The 12,865-nt window shown below is 44.0% G+C and overlaps 1 protein-coding gene across 26 annotated transcripts in view; it reads right to left on the reverse strand.

The window, feature by feature from the left end:
* EP400 (E1A binding protein p400) overlaps positions 1-12,865 on the reverse strand; it is a 72,334-nt gene that overhangs the window by 36,549 nt on the left and 22,920 nt on the right. For 22 of the 26 annotated variants that reach the window (XM_077920299.1, XM_077920303.1, XM_077920296.1 and 19 more), the window contains 11 exons: positions 11,332-11,421; positions 10,125-10,226; positions 8,720-8,913; positions 7,991-8,168; positions 7,719-7,855; positions 5,606-5,775; positions 4,656-4,830; positions 4,393-4,529; positions 3,273-3,459; positions 2,183-2,349; positions 1,268-1,434 (listed from right to left, as the gene is read on the reverse strand). In XM_077920299.1, the coding sequence (XP_077776425.1) occupies positions 1,268-1,434; positions 2,183-2,349; positions 3,273-3,459; positions 4,393-4,529; positions 4,656-4,830; positions 5,606-5,775; positions 7,719-7,855; positions 7,991-8,168; positions 8,720-8,913; positions 10,125-10,226; positions 11,332-11,421 (1,704 nt within the window). The remainder of the gene's footprint in view (positions 1-1,267; positions 1,435-2,182; positions 2,350-3,272; positions 3,460-4,392; positions 4,530-4,655; positions 4,831-5,605; positions 5,776-7,718; positions 7,856-7,990; positions 8,169-8,719; positions 8,914-10,124; positions 10,227-11,331; positions 11,422-12,865) is intronic. The other 4 variants (XM_077920301.1, XM_077920294.1, XM_077920290.1 and 1 more) reach the window with 1 other exon arrangement.

Consider the following 12,865-nt stretch of genomic DNA (forward strand, 5'->3'; position numbering starts at 1 on the left):
TTTCCACAGCCGTTAGTATTGTAGGACGTGGGGTTCTTGAGCTGTGCCAAAGATGAGCTGCTCGGACAAAATCTAATACAAAAATCAAAGATCCCGATGAACAAATTGGAATTATGCCCCCGCCCCACTGCCAGTATAACTAAGGCTGATAAAATCTTACAACGCTCATTCTCCAAGCTGATAGAAACACCGGAGGAGTGGAGGAATATGGTGCAAGCCTTCCAGGACATTGCAAGCAAAAAGAGTGCAGGCTTGAATTTCCTGCATTAGAAATCTTCCCCGCCAAAATGCATGTGGTATCCTTCTTTCCAGGACAGTGAAGGTGAAAACGGCATACTTAAGATTAGCATCCTAAGAAGAGCCCTGCTGGATTAGGCCAAAGGCCCATCTAGTCCAACATCTTGTTCTCGTGGCAGCCATCGAGGTGCCTATGGGAAACCCACAAGCACAACAACTCTCTTCCCAGCAACTGGTATTCAGAGGCCTTAATGTTCTTCCCACCTCAAGGGTTCCTTGCACATGGAAAACTAGCACATCAGCAAACAGACTAGGCTAGAATCCTTTTTCTCAATGCGAAAAGGAGCTCTTGCCATGGGAAAGCATTAAAAAAAAAAAAAAAAACAGTTCGCTAACCATATCCTAATATTGGCATAGCCCCCAAAGAACTGTTATCGTAGTAGTATGTTTATCCCATTAACTGGTTCAAAAGCTTTCAGAGAGAAGCTCGTGAAAAATCGTGGAGTGGTCTCCGCTTGATCTCAAAACGAACTGTTGTGTAGGCAAAAGTCTATGGTGCATCGTTTTTCAGGTTGCAGGAAAGGTCAGCACCCACAAAAAAGTGGTGTGGTCAGGACATAGCTTAAATCTCTTCTCAGGGAGGCTCACCTCACATTTTGAGGACCACAACTGCATGCAACTAAGAGCAAATTTCAAACTGCTAAAACAGGACCCTGCTTAGGTTGGAAGGCAGCAAACCTAAGTCAAATACTTCGCATTTCACACACAAAAATTCCCCGTCAACCTATTTTGAGCAGCTTTCCGATGGCGTAGTAAACACAGTTAAGAGTGATGAACAGAGTTTGAGAGGAAGCACTTACACCATGACAACTGTGTTAAATTTCACCCTGATCCACTCAGTGCACAGCTATAACCTGGCAGTTTAGTTGAAAGAAACGGCCATACTTGTAGTCAGGTGGGAGGACAATTTCAATTTATCAGACTGGTATATGACAATCTGAGACCCAGAAGAAAACTAGAGTGGCAATACCTTTCGTACCTTGATTTGCAGACACTGTAGCTACAGGTGACCTTCCACGCACTTGCCCCTGTTGAGCCACCGTAGCTGTTGTCACTGTGCGTTGTTGCACTTGAGCACTGGGGAAAGCCGCAATTCTGCCTTCAGGCTTCTGCCCATATTGAACGGGTTGGAACAACCTGAAAAGGTTGGGCGTTACTTCATTATTACCTCCTTCCATAAGCACAACACTAACAAAACTGAGCAAAACCTCGTTCTTTATTACAGTTTTGGACAACAGAACAGAAGCACTTGCATAGCTTAAAAGTACAACATGGGACGTGGTTATCATCAAAGTAAACAGAATGTTTTGAAAGTAGCTTTTACAAATTACCTTTCAGTCACAGGTCACTCAAGGCAGTGCACAACAAACATATAAACTTTAAAGAACGGAACAGACACCACTTTGCCCCCCTCAATGAAAAATATGTGCAATTGAGTCCCAGTTTATTAGAACATTTTTCCATACTGCCTTTTAGGGCAAAGCATTTCTGAATGCAGCTTGCAAACATAAATAAAACATTAAAAAGAGACAAACCCAAAGCCTCATTCCAATAAAACTAAACCATTAGAAACAGCAGTCTAAAATCATTTCACAGTCCAGCAGGATGCTCAGTAAAACCAATGTAAACTAATTGCATTACTCTCAATGTTAGCTTCCCTTTCCTCTCCTCCCATCTGTACCTCGCCCTCTGCATCTGCTCCACAAGACTCTCCCCCCCCCCCCAGCACTCTGGAGTACATTTTGGGAGCACACGGGGGGGGGGGCTCCTCCCTTCAGAGGCAGAGGCATAAGCCATTAAACAGTCGAATGCCCAGCTCAGTGCCTCAACTGAATAGCTGCTCAAATTAAATGGGTTTTCAAGGCTTGTTTTAAAAGCTGCATACCTGCTTGGCTTCAACTTCACTGGATTAGGCCTTGGGGGAGGTAGAGGAGAGGTGTATATTTCCTCAATGAGCTTTCTGGTCACTTTTTGCTTTGGCAGCACTTGTGACTCATACAGAGTCATTTTATTCTCAATCCCAATCAAATCAAAGAGACTCAGGTCCGTATCCTACAGGTAGACAAAGAAAAATTTAAAGCATTAGTACCACTCATCCGACGTTATCGTTTATAACCTACTCTTCTGTTCACAAAACAAAACAAACCCAAGAAACATCAATGAAATAATAATTTAAATGTTTAAAACCCACCAAGTTAGTTACTTGAAGTATTTTGGGGGGCACCTTTCCAGACAAACTTGTCGAGGCAGCGTACCACATTATATGAACCACCATTACAATTCCACACATTCAAAAATTCAAACAGTCAATGAGGGGCCTAATTAAAAAATATTAAAAAGTGACAGGCTGCCTGAATAGAAATTGTTTTCAATTTCTGTATTAAAAGCAACAGTGAATCTTCACAGGGAGAGTGCTGGATCCTGATCTCTGAGTGACTGCCACTGAATTCTATAGATGAGGCCAGTTCCCAACATTGTGCTACTAACTATCTGATGAAGATGCTATGCTGTTCTGCATAGATAGAAGCAGGCTTGTAAAGATCACCCTCTACAATGCCCTTGAGTAAAGCAGGAATGGTCATAAAACAGATAATTGAATGGTCGGTCTGTGAGCACTTAAAAAAGGATGCTGAGATTACTAAGATCCAGCATGGGTTTCACAAAAACAAGTCGTGCCAGATGAATCTCTCTTCTTCTTCTTCTTCTTCTTTTAAAATAGAGTTACAAGCTTGTCAAAGTTTGGTCTTGCTGTTCTCCCCTCCCGTCACTGCACACGCAAGGCAGTATGTAGCTTGCAGGTTCCATGTCAAAGTACTCTTGCAGTCCACTTGGTATGAAAAGTTGGACCACCCTGCTCCAGATGCTGCTGAACTACAACTCCCATCATCCTTGTCCCATACTGGCAGGGGCTGATGGGAGTCCAAGAATATCCGCAGAGCCACGGCTTCCCAATCCCTGTCCACTCTTTGACTCACCTTCCAAACGTCACGTTCAAGTGCTTTTAAGACCAGCGAAGCAGTTCTATACTGCAGTGTCTCTGAGACATAGGAGGAACTGGAGAGCCGAGGGTTTATCAGATCAGGATGGTTGCAGATCTTCTGCAGCTGCATCAGAACGTGAAGAACGCTGACAAAATGCCCACTTTTTAGAGCATCTTGGGTTCTGCCAAAGGAAAGAAGCATGTCAACTTGAATCAAATGTTAAGAAAGCCCCGTGAAACATCCTTCATCGCTTGAACCAGTGTTTTATGGCTGTGGTGCAGATTCTCAAACGTTAATTTATTACACAGTACTTGTATCCCACTTTTCTTTGGAAAGCTCAAAGAAGCTTACATGAGACACAAGGCAGCCTCCTATCAAAACACTAATCAGATCCACAGCAGCTTAGCTTAAGCAGTGCTGCAACAGTGGGCACTCTTCCTAGATCTGTAGTGACGGCATCTTTAACACAGGTACACATTCCATACTGCAAGTCTCCACACCTGATAACTGAAGAGATGCAGCCCATTCTACCTCATTCTGGGCATGTGTTGCCCGGGACTCACACGATTCAATTATAGTTCTAAAAGCTACGTTAAAATTGTAGCTAGGTCTCCTCCCCCCCCCCCCAACCCTTGCTACAATACACTGACTAAATCCTGACTGAATATGCCAGAATATACATGAGTTATGTGTGCTCTTTGCAGCCAATCTGTTCCTCCTTTCACGCAAGAAGCTAAACAAACCAGGAACCCACTAGTCAACCATACTTTCCTGTCACATGCAAACCACCTAGGTTTGGTTAAAGGCTTCCCAAACGAGCAAGATTCAGAATCCAATTTTTAAACCACGTTTCTGAATCTGGCTCATTTAGAAGTCCTCAACCACACATCCTAGTTTGAATGCAACATGAAGTTGTGATTCCTGGTTCATTTTGCAGCTTGCACAGGAGGAGGAATAAAGCAGCAACAAGGCTTTTTGTGCGGGTGCTTACAACTAAACTACATCCTATTATTTGAAGGTGGCTAAAGAGTTGGTTAGCACGTTAAACGCAATCTGACATTTCTGCACTGTGAACTGCATGGCCGACATGTTCAGCAAGCTGCCTATCTCATACCCTGGCTGCAGAATGACATCTTCATACATCAGTTTTTGCCTGTTTGAAAGCCGACACTTAAGCACATGCTCGTATTTTTTGGTTAACTGCTTTTCAACATCTCGTTTCGATCTTCGCAAAATAAACGGCTGGATCATCTGGGGGGGAATGAAAATAGAAAAACCAAAGTTAACATAACTATTGTCTTCATTAAATCAAACCATATTGCTAAAGCAAAGCTGGGAGGTCCATGCATGCGCTCAGATGAAAGTCAGGTCACTCACTCGGTGTAACCTGATGACAAGTTTGTGGCAGTAATCCTGATTCTCCTCATTGGCTGCTTTTACTGGGAAATCCAGGTAAGGTTTGGAGATTCCTGGAATCAGGAAGTGCACCATGGTCCACAATTCCATCAATGTGTTGTGCAGAGGTGTATCGATTAGGAGCAAGCGGTGCTGGCTGTGAAGAACAGTTCAAAATGCTATGAAGGGACAGTTATCCCACTGGTGTCCATCTAGCAATTTACTAGAACTAGTAAATAAAATCAAGAGGGGGGGAAACCCCACACAGGTAAAAAGGAAACACATTCAGGTCCCAGTTAAGACCAGGAATTAACAATAAAGTTGTCATGTGATTATCTATGCCTGACTCAGGTTGCCCTTAGAAATAGCAACTGCAGTTGGGTTCCCCAATTAGAACTGAAGTGGGGTGGGGCATGATTCTAAGACAACTACTACTCCCATTTTCTCGACAAAAATTACACTGCCCAGCTGCTACTTGACTGCAAAGGTGCCAACACGCCCCCTCTCCACATGCTGTGGTCCAGATCTATCTCCCTGCAGCTGGCTTCAGAACAGACAATCACATGGCAAAGATATAATCTGGCCCTGGCCTTAGATGTTATTTTGAGAACTCAGTATGATGGGAGAAAGTCTTCAGCTTATGCTCATCTGCACTCCAACCTCTCGTGTAAGACAGTAGTGTCCTGTGGCACGGAATGCTGTGCTCACCTGTACTTGGGATATCCCATTTAGCAATTTCACCCCCCTTTCAACCCACAGATTTCTTCCTGGTCCAAACAAGGATCACACAGCCACCATGGCCAACTGTTAGGAATAATGGGAACTGAAGTTGTTCCGACAATATCTGCAGGACCACAGGCTACCCACCACTGTCCTAGACCAACATAAAGCACTATGAAGTGCAAGGTGCAAGACTTCCACATGTGTCAGACCTGCGGAGACTGAAAAGTGCTTCCCAGTGTTTCTCCGTCATGTTTTTGATCTGTTGCATCTCATCAACAATGAGGTACTTCCACCGCATCTTTGTGAAGGCTTGGTGGCCTTTGAAGAGCTGCTTGTAGGATGTGATGCACACATTGAAGCGGTTGGGTTCCATCCACTCCTGCAAAAAACGAAGGAGGGAGGGAGATGACTATACTTGTCAAAACTTACAGGCAGAAGACAGAACTTCCCAAGCCTATAGCTTTATTCAAAATAAGGGCATTCATACAGTCCTTAAAGGTCACAACGACTCTGTTTTGGGCCTTATCAAAAGGAAGAAATTTCACGCTGACAATATTTTCTGCTGGAATAAGGCCTCTGATGACTAAGTCAATTTTCTTAAGTATATAAATTCTCTGTTGTACAGTTATACGTGTGGCAGCAGGCGGGCAAGATGGATGAAGAGCAAGCGGGTGGTGAATACAGTGGTGCCTCGCAAGACGAAATTAATTCGTTCCGCGAGTTTTGTCGTCTCGCGATTTTTTTCGTCTTGCGAAGCACGGTGTCGGAAAAGTTTTGGAAAAGCTTCAAAAATTCCCTAGCTGAAAAGATACCAGACAGCAAGGCTAGGAAAGACCTTTGCCGGTGCTCTTGAAGAGAGCTACTGCCAATCACAGTAATGAACTGTTAAGTCTTACAGAATAAAGGCACCTTCATATCTTCGTATTGTATTTTCTTGCTAAGGCCCCTGGCGAATGTAAGGAAAGCGAAAAACACCCAGATTCGGGACAAGAAATCATGCTCATCTTGCCTGCCTTCTCAAGATTCTGACTTGAGAGCAAGGAAGAGAAAAGTCCTGGCTACCTCAAGGGCTAAATAATTTGGTGTTAAATAAGCTTGCAAACACAAATCAAAGTCCCTGTTGAGGTGTGCAGCTCCATAGATAAAACAGGGACATGGGAAGCTACCTTATACCGCCTTATGCTGGGTCCATCTAGCTCAGTCTTGTCTATACTGACACACAGGGGCTCCCAGGGATTTCAGACCTTCCTAACCCTCCTTGGAGATGCTGTGGATTGAACTCCAGGCCTTCTGCATGCAATAGAAAAATTCTACAACTGAACTACTGACCCTTCCTCTTGGTCTAACTACAGGGGATCTCCTGCGAGGAGGCAAATCCACCAATACTGAATTAAGTGCTGCTCTGAGCAACTCTAAGGAAGGTGGTGGTGGGGATATAAATGCAACAAATTTATTTACTTATTGCACTTATATCCCACCTTTTTCTCCAAGGATCTCATGGTTCTCCTGCTCCTCATTTAATCCCCGCAACAACCATGCAAGGTAGGTTAGGCTGAGAGGCAGTGCTGACCCAAGGTCACCCAGTGAGCTTCATGGCCACACCGTCCATAGCCACAGATTGTGGAATGTGGACTGTGTTTCACGACAGGGGCCTTCAGGTCAATGGAAGGCGGTTATCTCTGTGAATTAGCACCATTTGCTATTCAGCAGCCCAGGTCAATCTGCTTCATCCATCTGGTGCATGGGTAGGGAACCTGTCTCAGCCTAAGGGCCACTTTTCCTTCTTTGCAATCCTCTGGGGGCAAATTGTATGTGGCGGGCATGGCCAGAGACAAAAGTGGGCAACGAATGTGAATTTTTGCCTTTGTACAGCATGCTAGTTTCTACACATACTTACACACCCTTCTGTATCCTCTATCCAGGCAAGCAAGGGGCATTAACAGATTTCAAGGAGACATTCCAGCTAAGGAAAACTACGCAGTGATCCAGTTAAGGATTGAGCCCTGGGAAGGAGATCTGACCTGCGGAGATTTCCAAAGGCTAGAGGCCTGAAGGGACACATTTGTCTGCCAGGTCTGATGCTCCCCCACTCCTCCTTTACAGGCAATTTGCCAGGGGCAAAAACACCCTGACATGTACATACACTATTCCCAATATATTGCACATATATTTTGGATTTTAAATTTTTCTAAGCTACTTGCTTGCTGAGCCAATCTCAGCTGGAAGATGGGGCATAGCTATAATGAATGAGAAATATAGGTGGAATTTTGCTCAGCCGTCAGATGTTGAATTATTTTTTTAAAAATATCTAGAGTGCTGTACCTGTCTTTTTGTTCGAAGTTCTTGCTGGCTGCCAATGTAGAGCAGGATTTTCAACCCAGGGCACCATCGCTTCAGTTCAAGCTCCCACTTCAGTATATTACAACTCCGAACAACAATGAGATGAGGGCCCCAGTCACCTGGCAAAGGGAAGAGAAGGAGAGGGATGTAGGAGAGCTGTTCACTTCTGAGGAGCCCAACGCTGGCATGAAAGCCAGCCCTGGACCATTTCCCATTTCAGTAAATAGTAGCCACAAAGCAGAGGGCAGGCTTACCCTCATTACACGCCAGATGTGCAAAAAAAGCAATAACTTGCACCGTTTTGCCAAGCCCGGCTTCATCTGCCAAAATGCCATTGAGATTCTTCTTGTACAGCTTGGCAAGCCAGTCCAATCCGATCTTCTGATACTCTCGAAGGGACCCGTACAAGAGGGGAGGAGTGTTGTATTTAACCTGCAACAAAATGACATGCAGCCCCACACTTTAAAAACTTCCAAGATTCCTCCACAGGACAACCAGCAGTTCACAAAGAACTTGTCTTGGATGCCGGTGGATATTTGTTTTTTAAAATATGGGGCAATTCTGTTTAGCCTACCGCCACTTTCTATCTAGCAGCATTACCCCCACCATTGCAGAATTCTTTCATAATACAAATGTTAAAGGAATTCCAGGGGCACTCAAATGGTCAATTGAACAAAAATGACACCTTCATATCAATTCTTAGGCTTCCACGGAGGAAACAGTTTTGTAAGATTGCTGAGCATTCAAACTAAAGATCACTTTTACACTTGTACAACTATGGATTCGGGGAGGCGGGTGTTGCAAGAAGAAAGCAGCAGATAGTAGCAGCAATCTTGTGCACACTTATCTGGGGGGAAAGTGTTGTTAAACATAGCAGGTCTCACTTCTGAGCCAATGAGTTTAGAACTGCACTGCAAGAATGCGGTGGGGACATCTCTACATGCAGTCAACTGTTTGCCACAAATGGAACAGAAAATACTTACCGAAGTTGTGATCCGGGCGCTGCCTTTTGGCAAAAGCGCTTCTGCTGCAGCCGCTACCTCTGCGATGTCCCTCCCGTGTTTCTTAGTAGGAACTGCTCTCTCAGCGCCCTTATACTGATCAATGCTAAGGAGAGAATCGATCAGGATAACTTCCTTCTGGACACTCTCCCTTTCAGCTGTGTGGTCTTCCATCTCTGACAAAACAATACACCAAACAATCAATTTTGCACAGGTAGAATCGTCAGAATAACACCTGACACGTTAAAATATTTCTGCACATACTAGAATCCAAGACAGTGAATCCAGGTGAGAATGGGATCATAAACAATAACCCAGTGACCTAGATCAGGAAAGGGTAACCTGTGGCCCTCCATATGTTTTGGAGAGACCAACTTCCATTTACAGCTCAACTAGCACAGCCAATAGGCAGGGCTGGTGGAAGTTGGGAGTCCAGAAAGTGGACCACAGGTTATCTACCCCGCCTGGTTTATTTGGCATTCCATCTCAGCATGCAGGCCTTCAGGAGACAGCATGAAGCCGTTCCACTGTCAGGAAATATAGGGTAGAGCTGGTCTTGGATTCAAATCCATGCTCTTCCACAAGGCTCAGTGGGTGGCCTTGAGAAAGTCAGTCTTTCTCAGACTAACTCACCTCTTACAAGTTGCTGCACTTCTAAACAAAACAGTCAAGAGAACAAAATAAAATTTAAACAGCAGAATTGTGAAAGGGCCTTTGGAAAAGGCCGGCACATTCACACACCCCGCACTGCCCTACCACTGAGAAAAAAAGGAAGAAATCATGCTTTGTTGAGTAACGCAGCCTGGTCACTTCCTGTGGCAGCCACCAACAAAACAAAAATGCATGGGACAAATGCACACTGACTGTAGGGATCTTGTGCACATGAGTACGTCCAATCCCTGTTAACATGCATAACTGAGGAAAGATTGCTAATTGCTTACAGATGCTTTGAATTCTGTTCTCTCCTTTGTCTTCCTCCCCTGCAACCTTCCTAACCTTAAAGCATGAGCAAATACACTGTTGGTGTATTGTAGCAGTTTAAGAATGAATATGCCCTTATAGTTCAAATTTATAAGGTTGCAACTAGGTGGCCTTAAACAAGGCTCTCATACTCAGCTTTAATTCCACCCATCATCTGCGATAAAAGGATTATAATCCTGACAGAGCTGTTGCACGGATTACTAGACAGCATCCACTGAAAATTCTAAAGATCTGCATAAATATGAAGTATTATTATATTAACCATCCCAAGGACACAGGATGAAGGTAGGCTACTTAAATTTAAAAAAACAAAACACATCTGCGGAACTGTGGATGCAAAACATTCCCCCTAAAAAGGTCAGAGCAGCTCAATGGCATTTTGGAATGAAACGCCACCAAAATATACCTTCTTCACTAGTCTCTTCTTCAAGCTTTGGCTGGGGCCAGTGAAAATTCTCGGCAAAGGCACCTTCATACATCTTCACCAAATCATCTAATGACAGTTCAGCTGAATGAGATTGAAAAAGCAAAGTGTGATGCCGTTGCAGTCACTTAGCACCAAAGCTGAGCACGACAAAAACCATTTTGTCGTGTGTTTTTTAAACAATGTTATTTTTAAAAGGGTACTTCCTAATTAACATCCACGCAAGGCTTTCATGTAAACATCAACAGAGCGCTTTTAAAAAATGTTTCGTTTAAGTATTCATTTCTAGAGCAGAAAAGACTTTTTTTGTCTGCATTCTCAAGCTTCAATTTAATTAAGATCACAAATGAGATTATATGCCCGGGCTCACCAGAGAGCAGAGTTCCCACAGGCACTGGGAGGGCTGGGAAAGGAAAAAGAGGACTCATTCACAGATGCAGAGTCTGACCAGGGGGAAGGTGGTTCAGCCTCCTTCTGGATTTCTTTTTCTCAGCCACGGGGGCATTCTGAGTATGTCACACCACTCCTTCCCTATCACCTCTCTTGGTTTTTTTCCAACTAGATCTCCATGCTCCTACCACAGCTGGTCTCATCAGTGCTCAAACCAATATGGAGTAGTATGACCAGGTCTAACCAAAGGAGCATCTATGGATGATGGGAAGCGGAGGCGGAGGGTAGAGAGAAAGACTCCTGACCCTGACTAACCTCCTTCGCTACACACACACACAGTAACTTAGAATTATGTCCAAACCGGAGGTTATGGTTTGTTTCACACAAAACAAACCATAGTGATAAGTCAAGGTTTCTTCTTGGGTTGCCAGCCATGGTTTGTTTGGAGCAAAACAAACCAGAATTCACTGGTGCAGATGAAAGACTAAGCCCAGGATTGTGGTTTGTTTCTCCGCGCACTAGCAGGGAGGAATGAAACAACATAAAGATCAGCGTGTTCACAGTAAACCATTCTCTATGTGTGAACCAGACCATCATGCATTTCTTATCTGTGCCATGTTCCAACACATGAACTGGAAAGCGTTTTGAACTCCAAAAGAGTCTAGCCTACCACCTCTCAAAATATATAAGAAGTCAACAAGAATATCAGTGATGCTAAAGCTGAAAGCAGTATGCAAAGAGAAAGGGATATATTCTCAGTCATTCAGTGGAAATGCTATTCAGAAGTCTTTGGACTCACCTTCCTTTGCCAAAGTGGATAGCTCACTTTGATGATTGACATTGCCTTCTTTAGCTTCCTGCTCTTCGATGGTTTCCTCTTCATCTTCAACTAGAAGACAACACAAATTCAATGTATCAAGTTGAATGTAGGAAGCTGCATGTTGCTGGCAAAAGATTCAGCTTGTCACCTTTAGCATTACAATATATAGCCCTCCCACCCTGTCCCTGTAAAAAGAACTAAAAATCAAACATAGTGCTAAAGATACACCCATTCATAATACATTCACCTAAGTTGCACTGCCATTAATAGGGACCAGCATCTATTGTAGGCTCCAACTCTAAGGGCTGGGGTCCCCTCAGCACCCCCAGATATATACACACACTTACCCTTAGCACCAACTAAGTTGCTGATATTCTCTTTAAGCCTGAAACCTTTTAAAGTTTGGAACTTTTTTATTTTTAAACTTGGGCAACAACTGAACTGGCTGGAAAACAATATGTAGCCAGTGTGGTGTAGTGGTTAAGAGCGGTAGACTTGTAATCTGGTGAACTGTGTTCGCTTCCCCGCTCCTCCACATGCAGCTGCTGGGTGACCTTGGGCCAATCACACTTCTTTGAAGTCTCTCAGCCCCACTCACCTCACAGAGTGTTTGTTGTGGGGGAGGAAGGGAAAGGAGAATGTTAGCCACTTTGAGACTCCTTCGGGTAGTGATAAAGCGGGATATCAAATCCAAACTCTTCTTCTTCTAAGCTGCCCTGCCTTCTTCCCTTCACGTTTTTAAAAGGAAAGGGAGAGAGTGGGGCAGCTGGAGAGGAATCTGAGCTTTCCACCCTCCTGCTGAAACTCCTGGTAATGCTGCCATTACCCAGTAAGTTTGAGAAATGGAGGGGAAACTAGGGTGTGGTGTTTTCCCTGACCTTTCGTTTGCTGCTTTTTGAGAAGGGATGCTTCCTGCTTTTTGTGTATGCCTATTTTTATTTATTTTTATTATGAATGTGGTAGTGGTGTGTATATTGTTGGTTTGCTTCAGAGAAGCTAGCTGCTGCAAAGGAAGTTGTCTGTGATTATGTGGGGGGAGCACATGTGGTATTTTGCCTGCTGAGGAGTGTCTCTCTGAACATGACCAGTATTCCTTTAAGTGAAATGGGCATTATGTGGTGCCTATAACAGTTTCTCATTATTTCGCAATGTGCCACCAGGCCCCAAAAAAGGGTGAGGACACCTGGATCAAGATTTTCATTCGAGGACCTGTTCCAGGTCTTTGTGCCTTCAAAGATGAGGCAGGCAGCTACCAGAGATGATATGACCTTCTTCATGGTCATATTCTACATACATCATCATCTAATTAAATTTATACACCACTCTTCAGCCAAAGATCCTAGGGCAGTTTAAAATAGAAAAACACAAAAACCACATACCATAACAACAAACAAAACAATAACACACACACCGTTTAAAAGGCCATATTGTTCCACCTGTTTGAAGTGGAACGTTTCCGCCTGGTGCCTAAGGAGATGTAATGAAGGTGACAGGCAAGCCTCCTTGGGGAAAC

Source organism: Podarcis muralis, chromosome 16 (genome assembly GCF_964188315.1).
Source record: "Podarcis muralis chromosome 16, rPodMur119.hap1.1, whole genome shotgun sequence".
Taxonomy (NCBI): Eukaryota; Metazoa; Chordata; class Lepidosauria; order Squamata; family Lacertidae; genus Podarcis; species Podarcis muralis.